The sequence below is a fragment of the Suillus discolor genome (assembly GCF_016758755.1).
Source record: "Suillus discolor strain FC423 chromosome Unknown F5147scaffold_61, whole genome shotgun sequence".
In the NCBI taxonomy this organism is placed as follows: Eukaryota; Fungi; Basidiomycota; class Agaricomycetes; order Boletales; family Suillaceae; genus Suillus; species Suillus discolor.
The window spans coordinates 255673-280066 of NW_024541308.1; the positions used below are offsets into that span (position 1 = coordinate 255673).

At 47.9% G+C, this 24394-nt stretch overlaps 5 protein-coding genes across 5 annotated transcripts; 4 read left to right on the forward strand and 1 right to left on the reverse strand.

Annotated features, from left to right (window-relative positions):
• The first annotated feature begins 183 nt into the window (after window positions 1–183).
• F5147DRAFT_763257 (uncharacterized protein) lies at window positions 184–3107 on the forward strand. Its single transcript, XM_041440627.1, has 17 exons — window positions 184–305; window positions 362–401; window positions 458–485; window positions 546–691; window positions 745–815; window positions 862–938; window positions 989–1010; window positions 1063–1116; window positions 1168–1358; window positions 1414–1499; window positions 1554–1739; window positions 1795–1939; window positions 1988–2001; window positions 2062–2177; window positions 2233–2321; window positions 2376–2501; window positions 2555–3107. Exons 4-17 carry the CDS (start codon window positions 610–612, stop codon window positions 2871–2873), a joined length of 1578 nt encoding a protein of 525 aa, XP_041288926.1. The 5' UTR covers window positions 184–305; window positions 362–401; window positions 458–485; window positions 546–609; the 3' UTR covers window positions 2874–3107.
• Window positions 3108–3961: 854 nt separating this feature from the next.
• F5147DRAFT_656099 (uncharacterized protein) lies at window positions 3962–6160 on the reverse strand (the record flags this gene model as incomplete). The annotated part of the gene is made up of 5 exons (XM_041434050.1): window positions 3962–4848; window positions 4902–5471; window positions 5537–5681; window positions 5734–5898; window positions 6068–6160. The coding sequence occupies 5 exons, from the start codon at window positions 6158–6160 to the stop codon at window positions 3962–3964; spliced, it is 1860 nt and encodes a 619-aa protein (XP_041288927.1).
• A 303-nt stretch (window positions 6161–6463) lies between these two features.
• F5147DRAFT_359895 (uncharacterized protein) lies at window positions 6464–7688 on the forward strand. The gene is made up of 2 exons (XM_041429382.1): window positions 6464–6953; window positions 7011–7688. Exons 1-2 carry the CDS (start codon window positions 6593–6595, stop codon window positions 7412–7414), a joined length of 765 nt encoding a protein of 254 aa, XP_041288928.1. The 5' UTR covers window positions 6464–6592; the 3' UTR covers window positions 7415–7688.
• F5147DRAFT_777702 (uncharacterized protein) lies at window positions 7668–9364 on the forward strand (the record flags this gene model as incomplete). Its single annotated transcript, XM_041442012.1, has 13 exons — window positions 7668–7740; window positions 7791–7823; window positions 7874–7893; window positions 7946–7960; window positions 8020–8058; window positions 8121–8149; window positions 8207–8220; window positions 8270–8350; window positions 8414–8524; window positions 8573–8707; window positions 8759–8996; window positions 9054–9105; window positions 9161–9364. 13 exons carry the CDS (start codon window positions 7668–7670, stop codon window positions 9362–9364), a joined length of 1044 nt encoding a protein of 347 aa, XP_041288929.1.
• A 5713-nt stretch (window positions 9365–15077) lies between these two features.
• F5147DRAFT_777704 (uncharacterized protein) lies at window positions 15078–15695 on the forward strand (the record flags this gene model as incomplete). The annotated part of the gene is made up of 1 exon (XM_041442013.1): window positions 15078–15695. The coding sequence occupies one exon, from the start codon at window positions 15078–15080 to the stop codon at window positions 15693–15695; it is 618 nt and encodes a 205-aa protein (XP_041288930.1).
• Between the last annotated feature and the right edge of the window lie 8699 nt (window positions 15696–24394).

Sequence of the window (24394 nt, forward strand, 5' to 3'; positions counted from 1 at the left end):
GTGTGACGAAGCCAAAAATCACATCTTTGCTGTCACCAAGCCGAGTCTGCCGTAGCGGAGCTTGTGTTCGGCGGATTTGTCCGAACCAGTGGCGTTGTGACCGATAGCAATATTCCTACATGGATTAGTAATATTATTATTAATAGGCTTGGGCGTTGGGCATTTAGCCTTTCAATGAGCTCCGTACTGGTACTGCTGGAGTAACTCTAGCATCTAAGTGGACCAAGTGGACTCTTCCCTAAACCAAATCTGCATGGCTAATCCTCTACACGCCTCAACGGTTTCCTGCCCTCTCCACATCTCTGGTATTCAATTCTTGTCATCAGATAGTATCATCAAACCCGCTGAATACATTCAAAAGATATCATCGTCGATTTCAGTAATTCGATAAGGAAAGTAAGGTCTGCTGAAGTACGGCCCAGCAAGGATTTGCCAATTTAACTTTAACGCGGAGCAGGACAGACGTTTCGGTTTTCTGACCCCATGTAAGTACTCGACCCCGATACATGCTCTCACCTGAGCTGCTATTGTGTCCGTTGCCGTAGTGTGCTTTCTCAGGGGGATACATTGTCCTTACATTTACAGTGCCGAACCTTGTTTTTACAGGGGATGAGGATCGAAGTCATTCCTTTCGACACAGATGACATATTCAGCGTGTATAACGCAAGTCAAAGTCAAACACAAACACAAAGTAAAACAATAATCGCATTCTCGCCTCAGTCGCTCACGAACTCAACCTGACAGATGTAACATACACTAAGATCCACAGAAAAATCAGAATCAAATTCGACCTTTCCGAGAATACTTCAACTGAAGTAAGGATCCACGTTTGGCATCGAAACTGTCTAAGTCGTAGATTAGCAGGCTGAGCAGTCTGTCTCTTCCGGTAAAAACCTTGAGCCCCAGTCCACCGCCGGAATATTTCAGAAGTGTCCTCGGTGAGTCAGGATGATCATAAGGTGACGTTCTTGAGGTTGACGCTCCCAAGGTTCCGAATTCTGGTGGTAATGGTATCTGGTTTTATCCGATCTCAGGCCAGCGTTGACGACGTGCTTTTAATAGACTGGCGTTGGCAAGTCATCACTAATTAACCACGTTTTTGGAGTGAGAAGAACGGTGGGCTGGACGCGACGCTTCAACGAGCACAGGTACTCATACTGTCAATAGATCGTTGCGCACGATAGGCCAGGCCAGGCCAGCATCGACGATGAGTCCTTCTCACCACAGAACACCAGGTTTGTTCTCCACCATAGCGAAGGTTTTAAACCAGGGCGAGAAGACAACCTCGATCTTGTCCAAGATTTCATTCGCCGTCGGAGCGCAATGCCTGATTTGAAAGATAAGCTGCACGCTGTTTGGTAGGGATTCTATCTCGACCATTCCGTTATGGTGGACTGACAAAATAAATGGAAGGCTTTGTTTGCAGACACCCCCTGCAGGGGAATGTCTCCTAGACACGGGAACAAAGAATTTCCTCACATGGACAACGTTGGAAAACAGTAAGTAAATCGATGAATACATCTTTGCTACGTTGGAGCTTACATTTGTCAAAGTTCCCGTTATCTTGGTTCTTACTAAATACGATATGCTCATCAAGCGAACTCCAGGTGGAAGCTCTCTGAGCTACGATGACCACAAGGAACTCGCTAAGAAGAACGCAGAAGACGAGCTGCAGAATACCTGGATTGGACCTTTAAGGCAATTTCCAGGGCTTGATATTCCCCGCGCTACGATATCTAGTGTGTACCAATACCCTGACAGGTTCATACGTGCCTCTAAAGTGTAATCTTGCAGCCGAAGATGACTACGAGGAGACATTAACCCACCTAATCCAAATAACTGAAAACTGCGTCGGTCGGCATTTTATGCCCGAGGCCGCGACGATACTCTTCATCGCTCAGCGAGTGGATCCTGAACTCAAAATAAAGGCATCGATTGAGTGAGTCCTCCTTGTTTCATTCCTATCTCGTGATTTACGCAGTATCAGGGTTGGCAAGCAAAGTTTGTCCCAGTTTCGCGTTCATGATTACTGAACACAATCTAAATTTTGATGTCTTGCAGAATATTGGAAAGCGCTTGCGTCATGCCCAACGTTCGAGAACCGCACAATGTGGGATTGTCTATATGTGCTTCACACTGACATCGCCAATGTATGGAACTTCTGTGACCCTCATCATGTAATGGCTACCTTATTTGTCATCTTCACATCGCCCTAACGTGATCTGTGCATAGTACTTGTACAGTCAAGAGTTCAGGAGATTGATGGTGAACATGGTCGATATGCTAGAAGTTGGACCTACGGCTGATTCCACCAAGACCAGGTAGGCTGGTCTTCTACGTGACGGATGCATTTTTATCTCATTGAATGTTTATAGAGCTTTTGGGTTATCCATGTTAGGCACTATTACGAGCATCGTGGCGGGACCTGCGGTTCCTATCGCAGTACCGATCCCAACAGGTACCACACTCGCCGTATGGACTTATGATATATACCAGATATCGTATGCATCACTATTTTTTCGTGTACGAAAGGATATTAACACTTCTTTGTCAGCTACGCGACGCTTCAGCGCTTCATGGCCTACATCATTCACTTGACGCTTGTGTTGCAGACACTTTATCTTGTGTCAGAAAGCCAAGAAGTCACTCGAAGGTCCATCAAGCTCGCGGTCGCTTCCTACCTCGCCTCCCCAATGAGCGAAGACGTTCTTACTTCGATTCAAGATTATGGTAGGCTAGCGACTACCCTGGAACACGCGAACGACGATACCTTTAATATAATATTTGACGTGTATACGATCAAGGCAGCAGAAATGTCCAAACTTCGGGCAAAGATGCTCCCTGTGGATTTGTTATCGGACAAACCATGGTAAATTACATAAAAAGTCGTGGCATTTGATTGTTTCTTTCATGGATAGTTATGCGCGTGGTCCGAGTACTGACGTGATTGCAGCTAGTGCTCGCTTGTACTATAGAACTGGATTATGGCCGATCATAACACTGTAGCCCATGATATGCTGTATTCTATTAATGACATGTACTTACTGCTAGGGTGATGCTTACAGTAGTGCAACCAAAGAACCAAATAGATGATAGGTATGGGGATGGTTTACAGGTGTGCAAATGCAGAAACCTCCCGATAGTTGTGAGACACGGTCATCCTGATACAGTCCCGCCCGCAATCGGATCGTCGGATATCTCACAATTGTTCCGTTGTCAATGTATGTATAAAAGCTGTCCTCTACTAATACTAGTATTTCCCCTCATTTTCCTCCGCTTCAAGTTCATGTGCTTCACTCGCTTTGCATTTAACTTTATGGTGCGTCACGCTTTGCTTGCGGTGCTCGACGACTCGAGACAACCCCAAACTACAAACTTGATACGATTTAACCGATCTCGAGCATGCGAATCGGACTACCTGGACTTACTCTGGCACGAAGTTGGTTGGCCTGCATTACATGTTTCGAAAGGTTCCATGACTCGATCTCCGCTGCTGTATCTTAATACTGTCATTCGAACCACGCACTTGGTACGATCTACTAAACCTATTTCGAGCATGTGATCTCAACTCAAACTGCTTGTATGATTTTCAGTCATCTATGAATGCACTGAAGATTGGATGAAGTAGCGTTGTCACGCACTCAGTGTTGTGTCGTGCAATTTGTTAAAAGTGGCATCTGGAGTGTCATATAAGATAGCTTTATGAAAACAAAACAAACTGGTATTGTACAACGAATTATGAGCGAATCAAATTGTAGAAAGTAGAACCTAAGAGACATGTCTAGAGACGAAACAATGCAAGTGAGAGACAGCGTGCAAAGTAAATGTGAACTGTACCTCAGCGTTGTGGAAAGAATCGCTCAGGTGCAAACAGTGTGATACAATGAGATTATGAAGTACACTACAGAGTCCGTGATGAGAAAGGAATACCGGTCAATGTTGTACATCCAACACAAATGGATCAAATTGACGACCCTTCACCAGTAGAAAGACGAGGGCGCTTCCTAACCGGCTCCCGACCATCTTGCTCAGGAAACAGATACTTCAGCATTTCCAAGTCATGCTTCGCCACAATCTTCTTCCCATCACACACGCCTTCAGGACGTCGAATATCCGTCCGATTAACATGCATAGGATAACGGGCCTTCTCGATCGGTCCAGCCCAATCGAAATCGAACAGCATGAATTGATTGTCGTCTCCCACAACGAAATTGGTATCCCGAAGGTCGCCATGAACGTAGCCGCCGTTGTATTTGTGTAGCTCCTCGATAAGACACGTGATGGCCTCCTTCAGTGGCAGGCGTTCCGAAACAGCCATCGCGCTCAGCGGTCGATATGAGCCAGGCCGTTGCGCGAGGAGACCCTCATCAATATCAAGCGCATCCATAATCACCATTTTCCAGCCGCCGGCTAAAGTTTCGTAGGCGATAAGATCCGGAGCGTGCCCCTGGTTGGCACAGAATCTGTGGGCCTCAGGGGAATAGTGTCTGACGAACTTGATACATATCTTGCTCTCAGCTGCGTCATTGATGGTTTTCCCGAAGAAGATACGTCGATCCCTGAGCATCTGAGTCTTGTCATACGAGAATTCCTGAATGTGACCGCTTGAAGAGGTATATGTCTGAGGATAGGGATGTCTTAGAGAATCTTCAGCTTCGAGATGGATAATTGGACTCGAGTACAGCTTTTCGAGTTTCTCGATGGCAATTTTGAGAGCTCCGAAAGTTCGAGCTGCCATCTCTTGCATACGGAGGTCCGTTGAATGCCAAAACAGAGGAATGATAGGGGCCAGGACATCACATTGGACTTTTTCGATGAAAACAGAGCCAGCAAAGCCAATGCATGCCCCTAGTTGTGGTCAATAAAGGGCTTTAGCAACGAATCTGATGAAATGAACTAACCAAAGACAATGATATGGATGCATGGGAGTACAGACCGAAACTTCTCTACTCCAGCGTTCGACTCTTTTAGAATCTTGTGGTAGTACAATATTGACTCCGCGAATGGTTCGGCACCGCGGCCTCCGATCTCATTTTTCCCCTCCAATATCACCTGCACAAAATTTCCGTCGGCGGACAAAAGATGTCCGTCAGTCGTATATTTTGTCGAGCCAATCGCAGAAGAATGGAGTATGATACCGTAGCCGCGGAGCAGTTGCCTGAATACATTCATCCGCGTGAGCTCATCGGGATGGAAGGAGGACATATTTTCCGAAAGTTTCCAAACAAATTCGTTATCGTGGTCAGTTGGTTGATAATTTTGACAATCATCCACAAATTCGCCAAAGATAGGGTCGAGAAGAGTAACTGGAAGAGAGTCCGCGACCCTGCGAGGACGATTGCAAAGGTACTCTTCCTTATCCTGTGTTGCAGCGAATGAGGCCGGTTTTGCACCAGCTGACGGAGCACCTGAGGCCTTCTTGAGATAAGCCAACCGTGTATCAACAAGTGGAATGCGTGGCACTACAGGAACTAATAACCAGATGCGATGCAGATCAGTTTTCAAGGAATGGGTGGCAAACTGACAAACAACTTACCGGTATGCTGCGGTTGGACAACGATATGCAGGTGTTCTTCGTTGGGTTGTTCAGAGAAAAATTTGGACAATTTAGCCACAGCTGACAGGCTTTGCTTTGGATCAAGTGTATGGTTTTTGGGCGCCTCGTCGGCAGGCAGGTCGACCTTTCAAAGTATCAGATCATCAGCATCCAATCGTAGGCATCAGATCACTCACCCTCCATAGCTCAAGATCGTCAGCAGCAACATGGTCAAAATGTGGCTTCTTCGCGTCCTTGATAGCCTGTCTGAGGGCGCTGACACTCTCTGTTGGTTCAATCTTGATCTCAAATATATGGCTGGGATCATCGCCCAAGACGATGCAGTTGAGGAGTTTGTACATCTGACGTTGAGAACAAGAGTAATAGTATCTTGAGCGGTGACCGCAGTGAGCAAAAAAGCCAAGCAGCCACACCACGTGACCGCGGCGCCACATCCTAGTGTTGGGAGATGAGAAGAACATGTATCATAGGGCCCAATATCCTACTCCTCCGACATTTCCTCCCTCACACCTTCTCAAAGTGCTTCGCAACAACACGATGTGGCCCTCTCGTGGAGCTAGCCAAGAAGGCGCAATTTCTGATCATCCTAGCTCCAATGGCCATGAGGACGTGACAATCAGTATTCCTCCTGCACACGCCATCTCAGAACTTACCATGCCCACTGGTGTCCGTTCTCCGTTCCCTCTGACGGCCCCTTTACCTGGGACCTCGAGACCCGCCCCCTCCTACTTAGCAGTAGTGCACAACAGATACGCCGTCCATTATCCAGGCGCATAACTGAGATAGTCTCAGATAGACGAAAATGAGTACAGGGAGGGGCCTGCTGTCGTAACAAACTCCTACTTCCCATCCCCTAACAGCGCTCGCGGTGCGGACGATAGCAGTGAAGAGGAGGAGACTCAGGGTCCCTTAGAGGTTGTCGAGAACGATCCATTCAGTCAATACAAACACTTCTCTCTGCATCACGAAGGATCTCCAGACGCTGTTGAGCATACACCCAAGCGTAACAGTAAACAGCGGGAGCATATACCATCCATGAGTTTCTTCAGCTCTCTGCGTGGTTTATTCAAGATCTCGCACAAGTATCAAACTCGGGTGGAGTGGAGTGGTGCTACAGAGTCCCCGGATGCGAGTACAAGTAACAAAGGGAAGAAGGGCTGGTCTACGCGAACAGATGCAAAGCTGAAGGCTTCCAGATCTCAAGACAGCTCAGAGTCTGAGCCTGAGACAATTCACAAGCCCCCTCTGCCTTCAAGAGGTGCGAAGTTGCGCAAGTGCCGGTCACAGACGACAGCTCTCGCATCATCTAGTGGATGGCAGACTGACGGACTCCCTTCTGCAAGTCCACGCACAAGCGTCAGGCGGAAAAAGAAGAAGTCAGTTGCGGAGCTAAAAGGTAGGGACAGTGGGTATACAGACGGCGAGCTTGACGCAAACAATTCAACTCCTGCAGGCCTCCCATCTCGGAGTCAGTCGGAGGTTGTTACCCAACGTCCGTCTGTAAAGCGACAGATAACCCCAACCTCCAGTCCTCAGGCTCAGCCACTCGATCTTTCACGTGCATCCTCACTCTCAATGCGAAATAGCGTAAGGTCGGCCCCAAATCAAGTAGCAGTCAAGCCACAACATCGCAGAGCAAGTACAGACTCTCCGGGAATCTTGACAGCGGCAATGGGGAAACGCCTCGTGAAGGTTATCCACGACGGTCAGCCTCCCTCACATATGGTGCTGCACCTCAGCACCCAGCTGATTCTCCTGGAACTGCGAGATCAAGATCCAAGCGCTGGCCCCAGACTGGCCAGATCTCTGACAATTCACGAATTGCCGCACCCTACCGCGTCACTACCGCACCCATGAATACTATATTCACTGTGATACTACTATAATTCTTACACAAAAACATGTACTATGGTATTTCTTAATCATAAATCATATCTAAGACCTTGGTAGACGACGTAGACATATTATATACACAGATTAGACACTTGTTGTGTAGGGTGCGGCACGGATGCGGCAAAATCCTTAGGCCCAGTTACAAACTGCCAGCACGAACGCTGTCGTTATACACCACTAACCTTCCCCACTCGCTCACACCCACTGTCTCTTGAACATGACCATAGTCTCAAATGATCCCAGTCGGTGGCCGACAATCAATTTCGATATTCTTCTCAGCCATTGGGAAGGTCTGTCGCATCAAGATGTCTAGATCCAACGTTGACTTGCAGTTTTGCAGTTGCTGCCGGCGTCGTGGTGGTATATGATTGGGGTGAGCAGGACAGTGTTCGAAAATCGCTGATATTCTCATGGTATTTCCAGTCTTGACACTCGGACAAGAGGTACGTCGATGTTATCGCAGCAGCAGCCAACTCGCTAAGAATGGTGTGTTAGATTGAACTCATCTGGGTGAGTGACAAGAGTCCTGTATCAGAAGAAAACAAGAGCATGCAATGAATTCGCGACAGAGACAACGCTGGTCTCTCATGACTGTGCTGTATTTGATTGTTCGTACTCATGTTGTGCTTTAGCGTGGCGGGCAACTTGTGCTGACTCCAAAATGTTCTAGATACGCTATATTGGAATACCGTTTTCTCTGTATGTGTCGATATTAACGACTTTGCACTGTGCTAATAGCTCATCTCTGACAACTAGTGCCAGTATTCTGCGTATGTTTCATATGCGCTGTGTTCCATTTTTCTGACCGGCGAGACACAGGTACCATGCCATCAGTATCGCTGACAGATGCAGTGAGTGTTCTGCAACCATCTCATTCCCATCAAATCAATACGCTCATATGTAGGGGTGAATGAGATTCCGACCATTGAACTTGGCTCAATATAATGACTCAATAGGTGTAAGTCGAAGTCTTTGATTCTAGTGCGAGGGTGTTCACTAATTGCGAGTTTTTAGGCACTATCATGGAGTATGCAGCAAGTGGGACAAATGTGGCCTTGACTGCAATGTTGGGCGGTGAGTTGCTACCTCTGTGATATTGACCTGACTGACACACAATGCAAGTGATCATGATTGCTCGGTTGCATGCCATGTATCAGGGATCTAGAGGGATGCTTATGCTCCTTGTTATTATCTTCCTGGCTGTAAACATCGCCTGCGCAGTAATCGCGGCAATAGGACTCAACGATGCTGTAGCAGGTAAACTTTACTTGTCGACTTGAAGAACACGGCTCATTGGACAAACACCAGAGGAGTCGATACTCTCTGGCAAATATATGTGCGATTATGTATATGGAGGGGATGAGCGGCTTCGTATTTCGATCGTTTGGATGCTCAACACTGTTTGGGAGGTCCTCGCACTGTGTCTTTCACTCTGGGTTGCTGTGAAACACTTCCGTGAGCTACGACGACTCGGCCCATCGACAGGATCGACTATCAATGACTGTTTCAGAGTGCTGATACAATCTCACGTTCTTTATTTTGCAAGGTGAGTTTGTGATGTGAACGCGGTTATATTTTTCTGCTCAAGTTCCGCACATGTTAGCTTTGTTGGTGTCTCTTGCCTCCAGTTTGCTCATCTTTCTCCAGAAATCGAGGTGCGCCGACCTGTCGTCAACATCTGCATGTGACCACTGCTCATTAGTTCTATAGAATTTAAACTCTATTGGAGCTCTGATACTCTATGGCGTTCTTGAAATTTTATCGGTCGTGCAGATGTTTGTGCTGGGACCACGCCTCATCCTGAGCGTTCGAGAATACCACGCCAAATTCGTGGCATACTCTGACGCAGAAACCAGCATTAATTTGGTTGTTTTCCAGGAGCATGTACATGTATCGACTAATAGCACTGTGTAGGGACATGCTTGCCGAGTAGTCTGCAGGGAACAGAAATTTGGTGGAGGATCCGTCGTGGTATTTATTTAACATATGGTGTTTCGAAGTATATCTGAAAGGTCCAGGCAAACCTATTTCTCGTTGTATCACTACTGGAACGAAGCACCCGCAAGTGGTAAGGTGAAATTATCCGGAACGTCTAGCAGGCAACCTGGTCTTTGATGGCCGATGTTAAAATAAAACGAGGATCAGTGAAAGTGCCTTAACAGCTGATTCTGCGCGTTGGTGCTCCACTGTCTGGATACAAACACTGCGAATCGTGAAGCCAGATAGCTGATAACTCAGCGGTGCTCAGATGTGATCTCCTCCATGCGATGGGCCACAGAGAATGAAATGAATGAATCACGTAGACTCATGGCTCGATTAGTCTACATCTCTCTCGCGAATGAGCATGACAAGGATATGGGGTCCGCTGAGTGACGAGTGGAGAATGAGACAATCGAAGGTTCAGGTCAGAAGATCTCAAGCGTATCAAACTACTGACGAAGCATTGACTGCGATATTCTGTTGGAACCCTCGCTAAGCACGACCATCAGAGTAAAGCACCGAACGAGGTACAGACATGGATCACAGTCCTAGGGCAAGCAATTGAATGATCACTTGAATGAAGTGTTTGATAAAATGTGCACCGATGGCGGTGCACCACTTCAGAATGGAGTGAATTGTGTCATATATATATGGAAAGAACTTCAATTGTGAGAGATGTTGAGCCACCGCTAGAGTGACCATGACAATCTGAATATTGGAGATACACACATTGATCGCAGTCGCTCTGCCAGAAGTACTAATAGTGTCCCACCTAGCAACTCCCGAGCACACTGTCCAGACCGTGCACCGATCTACATTGGGGATTGGCCAGTCCAGACAGGCAATATAAGGAAGTCCACAAATTTTTCTCCCTTCCACACATCATCTGTCCTGTTGGAATCGTCGTATCGCGTCATTGTCGTCATCGTCCTTGGACACTTTTCCTTTTTGTCTCATATCACGTGTATCAGTATATATAGCAGTTCCGTTCTCTTCCTAGTACCTCAGTTGTTCTTCCAGACGCTGAGGTACATTTTTTCCATACATCTCTTTGACTCGCCGTTCCTTACTATAGATTCTCTAGCGTGTCCCGCTAGGTAACATTAATATACAGTTGTTCTTCCAGACGCTGAGCGTGTCCCGCTAGTTTCAACAGGTTATGAGCCCTGGTTTCTGAAACGAAACCACACGAGCTTTGCACGCATACACCACTGTTCAAACAACTCAACATTATCATATCTTTCGTCGTTGTTATCCTTTGACATGGGGAAACTAGATCACATCCCGGAACTGACAGGTCTGGATACATATTTCGCTTGGAAACGTGAGGTGACCTATGCACTGGGCATTGAGGATCAATGGTGTCACGTCACCGACACTGTAGATCCCGATGATGTCCTAGGGAGTGCGTCATTCAGACCTATACCAGCAGACCCTCTTCTTCCTACCGCCGCTTGTGACAGGCATCCATAACACCTACAGGAGCCCCCGCTCTGCCTAGTGCTGCCGTGGTCCAGTTCGGTCCGGTTCAGAGGGTCCTGGACGAGAACCGAGAACCGGACCACAGAGAATGGTTCTCTGTGGTCCGGTTCGGTTTTTTTCTGGTCCAAACTCGAACCGAACCCGAAAATGTTCAGTGGTGAGCGTGAAAAAAAAATCATTGAAAGACTAGTTTACACATCAAGTAGCTACTCCAATGACATGGCTACATATGACTCTATGCCTCTGTAGCCACTGATCCAAGAGCTAACTGATTTGATCTATACAAATAGTGAGAATGAAATAAAACACAATAACAACCAATGCTTACTGTCGATGTTAGTGGGTAATGTGAACCTGCGGCGTCTGATCCAGACAAGCAATTTGAAGTAAGCTGCCTTGTAAGGCACGCATCAGTGAGAGTGTTTGTTAGAATTGAAATCATTTTACCTCCGTCGTCAGCGAAGGAAGACATTCAGGACAATGAGAGAGGTACGTGCGGTTTGAGTTGCACCTCCATTCTCAGATGTTGCCGTCACCTTTTTTTATACACAGAACAGGGAGAAAACACCTGCGCGTCTCGAGTGAGAGGCGGCAGGTGAGAGACAGCGGGGTGAGAGACGGTGGGCGAGATACAGCTAGCATGCCAAAGAGAGATAGTATCACGGCCACCAGAAAAAATGCGTTCGACAGCAACAGCTGAGCCTGGAATAGCAAGAATATCACGAGCCAGATGTGAGAGGTCATTGAGGTATGTTGGAAGTGGGCAGCGCACCTTGTTCGTCTCCTCGACAACTTTCTTTCTCCCATTCCTCTTCTCCTTTCTCTTTCCCCCGGCGTCTTCCTTTCTCCTTCACCAAAGTGTCGTCCGCATTCGCCTTAGCCACACCAGCATTTGCTGGCGTGTGCTGGGCACATGGGCTAGACACTGGTTGTTGCTGGAGTGGGGTAGTGGTTGCAGCAAGTGGTGGTGGTGGTGGCGGCACGGTTAACTCAATCAGTAAATAAAATGAAAACGGATATACAAATAACTACCTTGAGGACAGAGTCTTGAGAGTTGATTGATTAGTACTAACCTTCAAAAAGGCTAAAAGTAGCCTAATTAACCAATAGTGCAACTCCTGAAGACGACACTTTGACGTCGACATAGAGACTGACATTGTCGTAGTTGAAGTTGAAGTTGAAGTTGAAGTTGACAATGGGTTCGGGGTTCGGAATGGTTCGGGAAGGTCGAACCAGAACTGGACCGTTTGGGAAGATCTAGAACCGAGAACCGTTTTCTGGTCCGGTTCTGGCTGGCGCGAGAACCATGGACCGAACCACGGAGAACCGGACCAAAAGTCTGGTTCGAACCATGGTTCTGGACCGGACCGCGGCAGCACTAGCTCTGCCTACGCCAGCCCCCGCTCTGCTAGACTCCCCACACGGCGGTGCGCTGCCCGCACCTAGATAGACAGCGGTCTGGACCGCTGCAACACTGCCCCTGGCCTAGACGGCCTTGTACCTGATCCATGGAGGCTGTACGCCTCATGGTCACCCAAGATCAGCACATGTATACCACATGTCGCTTCATGAAGATCCGGAGCGCTTATCAGCGCCTCATGTACTTGCGCAGTCGCACTTGGCACTGCATGCTTGATCAGAGGTTAATCCTCATGTATCTTATCTATCCCCATGACCGTCCTCATGCCTTGTTATCTGTGATAACATAGATCCATAGATATACTATAGATACAGACTGAGCTTGAACACTTACATGTAGCACATATAAGTAGACAGATTATTGTACTTAGACTTTACTTTAATCTACTTGGTTCTATCCTGGAACTTGTTCAACTAAGCCTCCCAGCTTAGTTGTCTCGACCGCACTTCTAAGTCGCTCCCCGCGCCTTAGCCGTATCTGCTAGCCCTGTATCTCGACGAGCGCTGTCTTACCGAGATAACCGGAGGAACCCTTGACATTCCATCAAGCCGAGAACCACCCTTAGCTTCGTAGGCTCACTCGAGCCGTCGCTAAGAAGACCTATCCAAGTTCGCACACACTGACTGACGGTCAGTGTAACACCGCTGAGACGACTGCCATTTGCGAATGGCTTATCAACGATCTCAAAGCGAAGTCTATCATTACTTGACGTCTTTCCATCTCAGTTCAACAGCTCATTTCGACCAGTCACAAGGTCTCAGCTCGCGACGCCTGGAAAACGTTGGAGGATCATTTTGGTCGTACGGACATGGGATCTCAACATGTCATTCGTCAGAGCTTATATGCGCTTCAAATGAAGGACGCCGCTGATGCATCTAATTACGTTGGGCAGCACTCAGTACTTCGCGAACGGCTTCTCCGCATGGGAGCAATCTATACAGACGCTGAGGCGGTGAAGGTTCAACGATACTGTGAGGCACGAACAAAGGTCCTGACTGTATCTATAAATGTTGTAAGGTCGCGCGTTGCCTAGTCTGCTATACTTGAGACGACAAGTGCGTTCGACCCTAAAGGGGAAGCGAGTGCAGCAAGGATCTAGAGGTATGCGCTGAAAGCGCTACTGGTTGGCCAATGCGAAGCGCGAGAAAGCGCAGGTGCGCGCAAGGCGCGGGAATGCGCGCGTGTATGGCGCGAAGCGCGGGAAAGCGTGCACGTGTATACAGATACGAGAGAGAGTAAGAGTGAGTTTGCGTAAGTGATGATATGATGTAAGACAAGAGAAGAGAGATGCGAGGTGTAAACAAATAGATTTCTACTATGTTCTGCTAGGTAAATAGTGGGTAGTAACCAGTAAGTCCTCTGTCGTTCTGGTGGGAGAGTAAGTGAGTAAGTATGTATGTACTGCTGGCGCTTAAGTATGGCGCCTAAGCGCTGTCATGCGGAGCCGAAGCGCTACCGAGTAAGGTATGTAAGGATATATGTAAGTAAGGGTCCATGATAAAAATAAAGATGGAACGATAAGCAAATGTGAGAAATGGAAATATACGCACTAGGGAACTTGGTGGACAGTGGATGGATGCTTCCGGATGGCTGGCGCTATAGGGCGCTCAAGCGCGGGAAAGCACGCGCGCATATACATCGTGAAGTGTGGGAAAGGTACGCGCGTGAGTTGCGCGATGCACGGGAAAGCTGCGCCTCATGTAGGAATAGCTGTAGGAAGCATACAGAGTGATGCTACAAGTTCGTGCTGTATACTTCTTGGTGAAAACTGCAATATTGCACAAGGAGAGGCATGAGTCTCTACAGCGTAATCGTGAGCAGGGCCTTGAATTGAGGCCAGGATCCAGAATGTGGAAGTCTGCGAAGGAGCTGAGAGACCGCTGTAGAGACTCATGCCTCTCATTGTGCAATATGGCAGTTTTCACTAGGGAGTACATGGCACGAACTTGTAGCATCACTCTGTATGCTATCCACAGCTATTCCTACATGAGGCGCAGCTTTCCCGTGCATCGCGCAACTCACGCGCGTACCTTTCCCACACTTCACGATGTATATGCGCGCGTGCTTTCCCGCGCTTGAGCGCCCTATAGCGCCAGCCATCCGGAAGCATCCATCCACTGTCCACCAAGTTCCCTAGTGCGTATATTTCCATTTCTCACATTTGCTTATCGTTCCATCTTTATTTTTATCATGGACCCTTACTTACATATATCCTTACATACCTTACTCGGTAGCGCTTCGGCTCCGCATGACAGCGCTTAGGCGCCATACTTAAGCGCCAGCAGTACATACTTACTTACTCACTTACTCTCCCACCAGAACGACAGAGGACTTACTGGTTACTACCCACTATTTACCTAGCAGAACATAGTAGAAATCTATTTGTTTACACCTCGCATCTCTCTTCTCTTGTCTTACATCATATCATCACTTACGCAAACTCACTCTTACTCTCTCTCGTATCTGTATACACGTGCACGCTTTCCCGCGCTTCGCGCCATACACGCGCGCATTCCCGCGCCTTGCGCGCACCTGCGCTTTCTCGCGCTTCGCATTGGCCAACCAGTAGCGCTTTCAGCGCATACCTCTAGATCCTTGCTGCACTCGCTTCCCCTTTAGGGTCGAACGCACTTGTCGTCTCAAGTATAGCAGACTAGGCAACGTGCGACCTTACAACATTTATAGATACAGTCAGGACCTTTGTTCGTGCCTCGCTGTATCATTGAACCTTCAACGCTCCCCACTATGACTCCTCCTGTTGCTGTCACGGCTCCTCCAGGTGCTGCTGCAGCTGCAGCAGCACCTGCCGTCCCTCCTCCCATCACTCCCTCTGCATTCAACATTTGTGTATCCCGTATCTCCTCAGAAGCAGCAAGCGTCATCGACGAGAGAATTCTCGCCGGAGGTGCTCCTGGCTCCGAGTATGCCAACGCTGTGACCTCATCTTCTTCTGCCTCTTCCAGCAACATCAATACGATCACTGGCTTACGCAAACATCGTCATAACCCGGAAGGCATTTTCTGCACCACTGTCGGGTGCAACAAGGGAGACCACGATCATGCTCACTGCTACGGGAAGGGTGGCGGGATGGAAGGACAGGCGCCATGGATGAAGAATAAGAGGAAGGACAAAGACATGGCTGCAGCTGCAATCGTGCCTTCCCCTCCTCCTGTACCACCTCCACTACCATCCTCCACAGTCATCGCTGCCTATGCTGATGCGACGGCTGTGTCTCACACCTTCCTGGCCGATCTCTCAGTGCTTCCATTGTGGATATCCCTGACGCACAGTCCGCTAATGTCACAGCTCTTTGCAATCTCGTCGCTGTGGGGTTCAATACCATTCTGGACTCGGGAACTATGACAACATTAATTCGCGATCGTTCGTACTTTTGGTCCTACTCTACCTCGGAAGCTGTGACTGTATGTACTGCCAATCATGGGAGTCTCTCTACGTCTGGGAGGGGTAACTGCGTCACCATTTTGTCCATTGGCAGCGCCAAGCACTGTGTACGCCTGTGTTACGACAAACGGTCGTGTGCGACTAGGGTGATCTAAACAGCGACAACCACGACAGTGGTACCAAGTGCTGAGAGTCGTCGGCCTTTACAAACAAGCAAAGGTTGCGTACTCGAACGTAGCTCGTGGTGGTTAACGAGGGGTTACGCTGAGATGATAGCGGGTTTACAGACAGTGAGAGGCGTCACTGAAGGTACGAGTCGATGTCGAGCAGGTAGCTTTAGCAGGACAAGGAGTTCAAGGGTAAACCTAGTAAGATTAAAGTAAGGAACGTCTACTGTTAATCTTCGACCTTATATAAGGCTACTCTTCATATCTAAGCTCAGCCTAAAGCTGGGTTCTAATCTGCTTATCTACATGAGTCAGAGATAGCGTCCATGAGGCGGGCTTCTATCGTAGATAGGATCCATGAGGCATCCTTCTATCAGTACATGAGGCAGCACGAGGCTTGCCTTCTATCTTGATAACATAAATAGGTCTTCTAGACCTATGTCGTCATGTGTCGTCACGTGCGGTCCAGACCGCTTATCCTTATCTAAGCCGGCAGTTGCCGCTTATCGTCTATCATCATCTATCGTCATCTATCGTCATAGAGCTGGTGAGACTCCGGTATCGTCTATAGCCATGCGGTGGCAGAGGGCTGTCTGCTGGCAGGGGACTCATGCCATGTTACTGTAACAGCCTGTTGAACTGCCTACATGCACTGTCCGCGATGTTGAACTTACTCTTGGTGGGTTGGATGCTCGGGAAAGGGTGGGATTGCGTCTTCCGCGCTGTAGGGATTCATTTCTGGCTGGGCTTGCAGATACGGTTTTTACCTTAGTGTTATGTTTGCACTTTTGTAGCTTACATAATCAAGTTACCTTTTCACCAGTTACCAGTATGAGTCTGAGTCTTCAGCAGTTTTTTATGACATTTCCTCTCCTCTGAGCCTTGAGCCTGGTCCAGAAACCCTTTAGGGTCGAATAGCAGCTAGGTTCTGCAAGACCCAACATTGTTCAGACTCACCATCTGAATTGTTGTACCTTCAGCGCCTCTCCTCCACATTGTGAGTTGGTCTACCGGGGGACTGAGTTGGGAGCGATACCCATGGCGAATAATCTATGCTACGTCAACCTTGAGTTTCTCCCTGCCCCCGTTGATCAACGCTCACCTGCGCCTTCGCACATCCCGCACGCACCACCTGATCTGTCAGCATTCACTCACACCACACCTTCCCTAGACATGTGGCATGCTCGGCTTGGTCATATAGGTGGAGAGTCAGCTCGACGCCTACCTCTCTTTGCTGTCGGGGCAACAGTATCTGCTGGAGACACTTTATCGAAGTGCGAGTCCTGCATTATGGGCAAACACCCTCGCCATCCCCATCCTCCATCAGAATCCCCTCGCGCATCTCAGTTTCTTGACCTCATTCATGCTGATCTCTGCGGACCAATCCACATCATCACTCCCCACAACAAACAATACTTTATCGTTTTTCTTGACCATCACACAAATGTTCTGAACTTACAACTTCTTGCGACAAAAGATCAGGCCATAGACGCTTGGCATCTCGTTCATGCTCGGTGGGAAAACCAGTCAGGGTTGCGGGTTAAAGTTTTCCGCTCTGATAATGGGGGTGAGTGTTACGCACTCAAATAGATCTGTTAGGCGGAGCCCTAAGAGGGGCGTCGTCTGCTAATGTTCGTGACGTAACCGGAAGGGTCTGGTATAGCAAGTGAGACTGGCGACGACGAGTCAGCAGTGATCACAGTACGCGCATGTCACGTGACTTCGTAGACGGATGTCTGCGAGGTCGCTCAAGGTAAGGACTATCTTGTCCTGTACGATGAGGTCGATCGATGTAGACTTAGTCGCAATGAGCGACTAAGAAAAGATACTAGAGACTGAAGCTGAGGGGGCTTCAGAGGGAAGTATGTTCCAGGGAAGATTGAGTAGATTCAAGTTAGAGAATCTAATACAGTATGACCGACTACTTATACTAAGTGGAGAGGGTTAAGGGCAAGGCTACCGCACAGTAGGTAAGGGTAAAGGGGAAGCGAGAATGGTATAGGTGCGCTGGCATCAGAGCCGGATTACTGGTGAGTGGTCGAATGTGGAATGAGACCGAGAAACGTTGGAACGGACCAACGGTAAGAATACAACGTGCGGGAATCCGCAGTCAGGGGAAACAGAAAGAGGAAAGCCACATTGGTGGCACGAGTCAGACCGATGTAGAGACTCATGCCTCTCATTGTGCAATATGGCAGTTTTCACTGGGGAGTACATGGCATGAACTTGTAGCATCACTCTGTGTGCTACCTGCAGCTATCTCTATATGAGGCGCAGCTTTCCCACGCAACGCGCGCCATGTGCGCATACCTTTCCCACGCTTCACGATGTATATGCGCGCGCGCTTTCCCGCGCTGTAGCGCCCTATAGCGCCAGCCATCCAGAAGCATCCATCCACTGTCCACCAAGTTCCCTAGTGCATATATTTCCATTTCTCACATTTGCATATCGTTCCATCTTTATTTTTATCATGGACCCTTACTTACATATATCTTTACATACCTTACTCGGTAGCGCTTCGGCTCCGCATGACAGCGCTTAGGCGCCATACTTAAGCGCCAGCAGTACATACTTACTTACTCACTTACTCTCCCACCAGAACAACAGAGGACTTACTGGTTACTACCCACTATTTACCTAGCAGAACATAGTAGAAATCTATTTGTTTACACCTCGCATCTCCCTTCTCTTGTCTTACATCATATCATCACCTAAGCAAACTCACTCTTACCCTCTCTTGTTTCCGCATACACGCGCGCGCATTCCTGCGCTTCGCGCATTCTCGCGCCTCGCGCGCACCTGCGCTTTCCCGCGCTTCGCATTGGCCAACCAGTAGCGCTTTCAGCGCATACCTCTAGATCCTTGCTGCACTCGCTTCCCCTTTAGGGTCGAACGCACTTGTCGTCTCAAGTATAGCAGACTAGGCAACGCACGACCTTACAACAATTATAGATACAGTCAGGAGCATTGTTCGTGCCTCGCTGTATCGTTGAACCTTCACCGAGTCATAGGTGCGGGACCACATTGGTGGTCGAATCACTGGAGGAACGTGCGTGCACATGCATAGAGGCGGGTGATGCGAGGGACGGGAACGGTCCCGAGGATCCGGTCAACGGAAAGTCGGTAAAGGAGGACGAGCCGGTAGATGGTGAGGGCGAGGATGAAGGGAAAATGATAGGGGGGCCACGTGACCGATGTTACTTGTAACAGTGAGTTCCTCAATGCAGCATTCACTAGAGAACTGGAGGACACAGGCATCGTAAGCAGCTGTCAGCGCCATACTCGCATCAGCAGAACGGGAGAGCGGAGAGAGTCACACGCACCATTGAAGGTCGCATGTATGCGATGTTAGATCACGGTTGTCTCCCTCGCAACCTCTGGGGGGAAGCTGCTCTTTGTGCTGCTTACCTTTTCAATCGCACTGAGTCACACTCCCTCCCACCTGGCAAGATGCCCTACGAGATGTTGCACGGTGCAAAGCCTGACATTTCACACCTCCGAGTATTCGGTGCACGATGCTTCGTACGTATTCCTACTGAGTTGCAGGAGAAGATGGGACCAAGGTCCTGGGAGGCTATATTCTTGGGCTATCCGCCGGGTGTCAAGGCCTGGCGCTGTCGTGACGCCGTCACAAGAGCGTTCTTCAATTCAAGGGATGTTATTTTCGATGAGTCCTTCTCCAATCGACCTTTCCCCATCATCGACAGTGACGACAATGACGACAACGACGCTGCACCACATCCAGCGGCTGCTCCACCCCTTGCTTTACCTCCAAATGCTCCTCCTGCGCCTCCTGTAGCTCCTATTTGTCGCTCTGGAAGGATTGGGAATCCAACTGAGCAGGGACAACAGTTCCGCGAGCAACTCGCTGCAGATGCAGCGCGTCTTCAACGACAGCGAGACCTACGGACTGCCCGCATCCAAGGGATTCCTCCTGTGGACGATCCTCACGCTGACCTGCACCAAACTGGTTCGGTGCATGGATGACTAATGCTCTCTCATGAGCCCGATACCCTAGAAATCATTATGAACAATCTTCCTTTACTTTATGGTTCAGACTGCAGTTCAGATAGTATTTTCATTTCTCAGACAGACTCAGATAGGCTGAATATTCTTGTATATTTAATTTTGCAGTAAATTCTGCTTAGTCAGCAATAACAATGACTCAGACTGAATCCCACACATGTCAAGTAACAGTGTAAAATAGTTCTTGCATAATTTGCCTTGTGGGAACTTTCTTAACACTCTAAATACATGGCTCGCGTCATTTCTACGGTCAATAAAGTAACATCATAACAAGATCCCAACAAATAACATAATCAGTCTGTTACTTAATATTTGTCACATGATACTAAGTTATATGACTCTAACAGTCAGGTGACCTATGACCCTAAACCAAATCATGACAAAGCAACCTTTTGAGATGACTAAAGCTTGATGACACAAATTATAAAGCACATGACTACAGTAAATAGTATTGGTACAATCTGACTAAGCCTATTCCCCTTAGAACGTGGGAAATAGTAACACAGCCACCATAATTTATCTATATAAGACCCCACTTTTTGCCAATAAAAGGATGCATATAGGGAACTTTTAAGCCCCACAAAATAAATTTGAGTGTGAAGTGTGATCAGTATCAACAACAGTGACAAGAGCTGTTAAGCAACTAACTGAGAGGTCATTGTAAGCAACATCTAGCAATACCTTTAGCTCATCGTCAACAACTGTGAAATATCTTGAGCTCACTGTGCTCAACAGTGAGCAAACTTTTTCTTTGATTTTCTACTGGTGAACCTCTAGTCTCTTTCTTTTCTTTTCTTTCTTCTTTCTCTCTTTCTTTTTTTGTTTCTTTCTTTGTTTGTTTCTTTTCATTTGTCTCTTTTTCTGTTCAGTTCGTTCACGTCTCAGTGTTATTGTCTGAATTTGTTTCAAGATCTTTGTGTTGTCTTTACGTCCATCTAAGCACCGGCTTAGTGGGAAGACTTCAGAAGTTGATAGTGACGCTTGACCTCACTCATCTGAGTAGTGATACTGAGCCAGGGTTTTCTTTGTCTGCTAGACTTTAGTTGTTGAATAGGGGACTTGGTACTGAAATCCAAGGACGTCCATTCCTGATTCTGTTTAATACTCATCGTGAGTTCCTTGGCAGCAGGTTCAATAGTGAACTAAGAGTTCTACTGATCACTGATTAGTCCTGACCTTTGATTCTACCTGTTTGTGCTGAGGGGGTGATTGCTATAATTTCACACGACTTTCTGTAGTAAATTTATTACAGGAAGCATTGTTACTGAAGGAAGGGTTTCCCTTATCAATCTATTTCTTTTTTTATCAGTACCATACTGTTGGGCTGACTTTTCTCTGTTCTCTAAACACTGCCATACCGTTGGAGTGAATCAATTTCTTTTTGTCATCACCATACCGTTGGGCTGACTACATTCTGTTTATTTTATTTTCTATTGCGTCCATACTGTTGGATTGACTGGTATTGCTACTGACCTCACAGGAAGTACTTTTGTCTGAACATAGCTTGGGGAAGTGTAAACAGCCACCCATGAACAACCACGTTATCAGTCATTGGTATTTGTCTGAATCACTGACCGTGGAGATTTTTGATTTTGTAGGTGTTTATCTATAGATCATCTATCTAAGAAGACAACGTGCACGTACCTCCAATCCCTATCGTTCCCCGTCCCGCTCTTCTACCAGCACCATCTCATCCCCTTGCCGATGACAACGTCATCGACGCTGATGCCATTCACGCAGATATGGACACAGTGGGCTTTCCTCAAGCGTTAGCTAATCTTATCGTTACAGAGCTAGCGTACATCACCATTCGCAGCGATACATGTTGCAATCCTCAGACCCCTGGTTATGACAAATCCCTCCGAATTCTTATGATGAAGCTATGCGTCGCTCAGATCAGGATTTCTGGCTTGCTGCAATGAAACGGGAAATGAACTTGATGTCGGAGATGAACATTTACGAGCTGGTCCCTCTCCCAGATAATCGCAGAGCAATTGGATGTCGGTGGGTGCTTGAGTTTAGGGAAGATTTGAAGGGTGGATCGGTATACAAAGCTCGCCTTGTGGCGCAAGGTTTTTTGCAGGTGCCAGGGATCAACTTTGGTAAGACATTTGCGCCCATCGCCAAAGCAACCTCCATTTGCATCATCTCTGCGCTCGCTGCAAAAAATAACTGGGAACTCAATGCTTTTGATGCTAAGCGCGCCTTCCTCTGGGGGAAACTCACGGAGGACGTGTACATGCGCCAACCTCCGGGATTCGAACGTTTCGTGCCTGACATCGGCACTCTCGTCTGTCACCTCCTCTCTTCACTATATGGTCTCAAACAAGCAGCTTACAATTGGTACGAGCTTCTGCGTGAAGTCTTACGCACCTCGGTTTCCTCCGCATAGAAGCTGATTACGCCGTCTTTGTGTATGACCACGTCAATGGTGAGGGAGAGCGCATCATTTGCATCATTGCCTGGCACGTCAACGATGGCCTTGCGGCTGCCAGCAACCGCCCTTTCCTCGTTAGCATAAAGGGTCAGATCGCAAAACACTTCGGCATTACTGATCTTGGGCCGGTTTCAAAGCACCTGGGGATTCAATTTGAACGGGATCATACATCTTGCGAGCTTTGGATGCACCAAACCGACTATATCTCATACCTGCTCGAAGAACATGGCTTAGTTGGTTGCAATTCAGTATCTCTCCCTATGGACACTCACTTCCCATTCGGACGCGACACCGACGTTCACCCTCATATTGAGAATCTGACCTCCGAGTTTCACAAACTCGTTGGTGAGTTACTGTACCTAGCCATGTACACGCGCCCCGATATCGCGGTTGCTGTCATGAAACTCGCACAATACAACTGCTCCCCAGAACCACGCCACTATGCAGCTGCCAAACACATACTACGCTTCCTGGCTGCCACCATCTCCCTTCGTACACATTATGGGGGTGTGTCAGTCAACTCAGAGCTCCATGGCTTCAGCGATTCAGATTGGGCCAGCTGCCCTGAGGATCGTATATCCATATCTGGATATGGATGGTTCTTCAATGGAGGCCCCGTTTCTCATTCGTCCAAAAAGCAACTCACATATGCCCTCTCCTCCACTGAAGCCGAGTATATGGCGCTTACAGCCGCCATTCAGGATGGATTGTGGCTCATCTCGCTCTTCGAGTGCTTGAAGATCCCGCTCACTCTCCCTCTTCGCCTCTATGCCGATAATGCTGGAGCCATAGCTCTATCAGAAGAAGCTGCCAACCACATCCGCACCAAGCATATAGATCTTCGGTATCATTTCATTCGTGCGCACATCGAGGCTGAAACCTTCAAACCCGAGTGGCTCTCAACTCACAAGAACGTTGCCAATATCTTCACGAAGTGTCTACCCCGTCCTCTCTTTCGTTGTCATCAATCTGGACTTTCGCTCGTTTTACGTTAGTTTGCAACAACGTGTTGTTGTGGGGGTGTGTTGGAATCATTGTATCGCATCATTGTCGTCATTGTCCTTGGACACTTTTCCTTTTTGTCTCATATCACGTGTATCAGTATATATAGCAGTTCCATTCTCTTCCTAGTACCTCAGTTGTTCTTCCAGATGCTGAGGTACGTTTCTTCCATACGTCTCTTTGACTCGCCGTTCCTTACTATAGATTCTCTAGCATGTCCCGCTAGGTAACATTAATATACAGTTGTTCTTCCAGACACTGAGCATGTCCTGCTAGTTTCAACATGTCCAAGCACAAAGCCCACAATATCCAGATGATTTATCATGCGGATGTTATAACTGGTAACGTGTCGCTAAGATAGATCAATGATATCAAGTGTGATCAGTTTTAAAAAAGAAACTGACGGTTCGAGTATATCCCAAATGAATTGGCAAGCACATCAGGCCTCAGGCATGGTGAGTGGGGAGTATAGAAGATAACACCTCAGGCAGCACTTCTCGGGAGTATTACAGGTCTCTCAGACCCCATTATTATGTTAGGGTTATATGGGTCTGAGAGACCTGGCCTCGTGGAGGATCTAAATATAGCACACCTTGCTTCGTTCTGGATCCTCCTCCAGCGCCTCCCTCAATCCTCCCCTGACCCTCTGGATACTGCATACATCTTCTGTGATGCTCGCAGACCTCTCCAGCTTCTCATCGCGGACACCTGTACCTTGGTAAGTCAAGTATAGACAAGTTGTTGTATTCAAACCATGTCCGCTTTCTCTGCCACCACGAGGAAGATGCACTCAAACGCGCTGATGTCAGAGAGCAATGGGGTCTTGAAGACAATGAATGAATTCGTTCTAGAGAGCGGAAGCACGCAGATAGGATCTATCAAGTAAGTCTAGTCTCAGTGTCTGGATCAGAATTCTTATACTGACGATGTACCTATCGAGTAAGTCTACTAGGTCACATCAGTACTTGTTAAACGAAAGGTAAAGCTAAACCAACTCACGTCTCAGTGTCTGGATCAGAACTGAGATG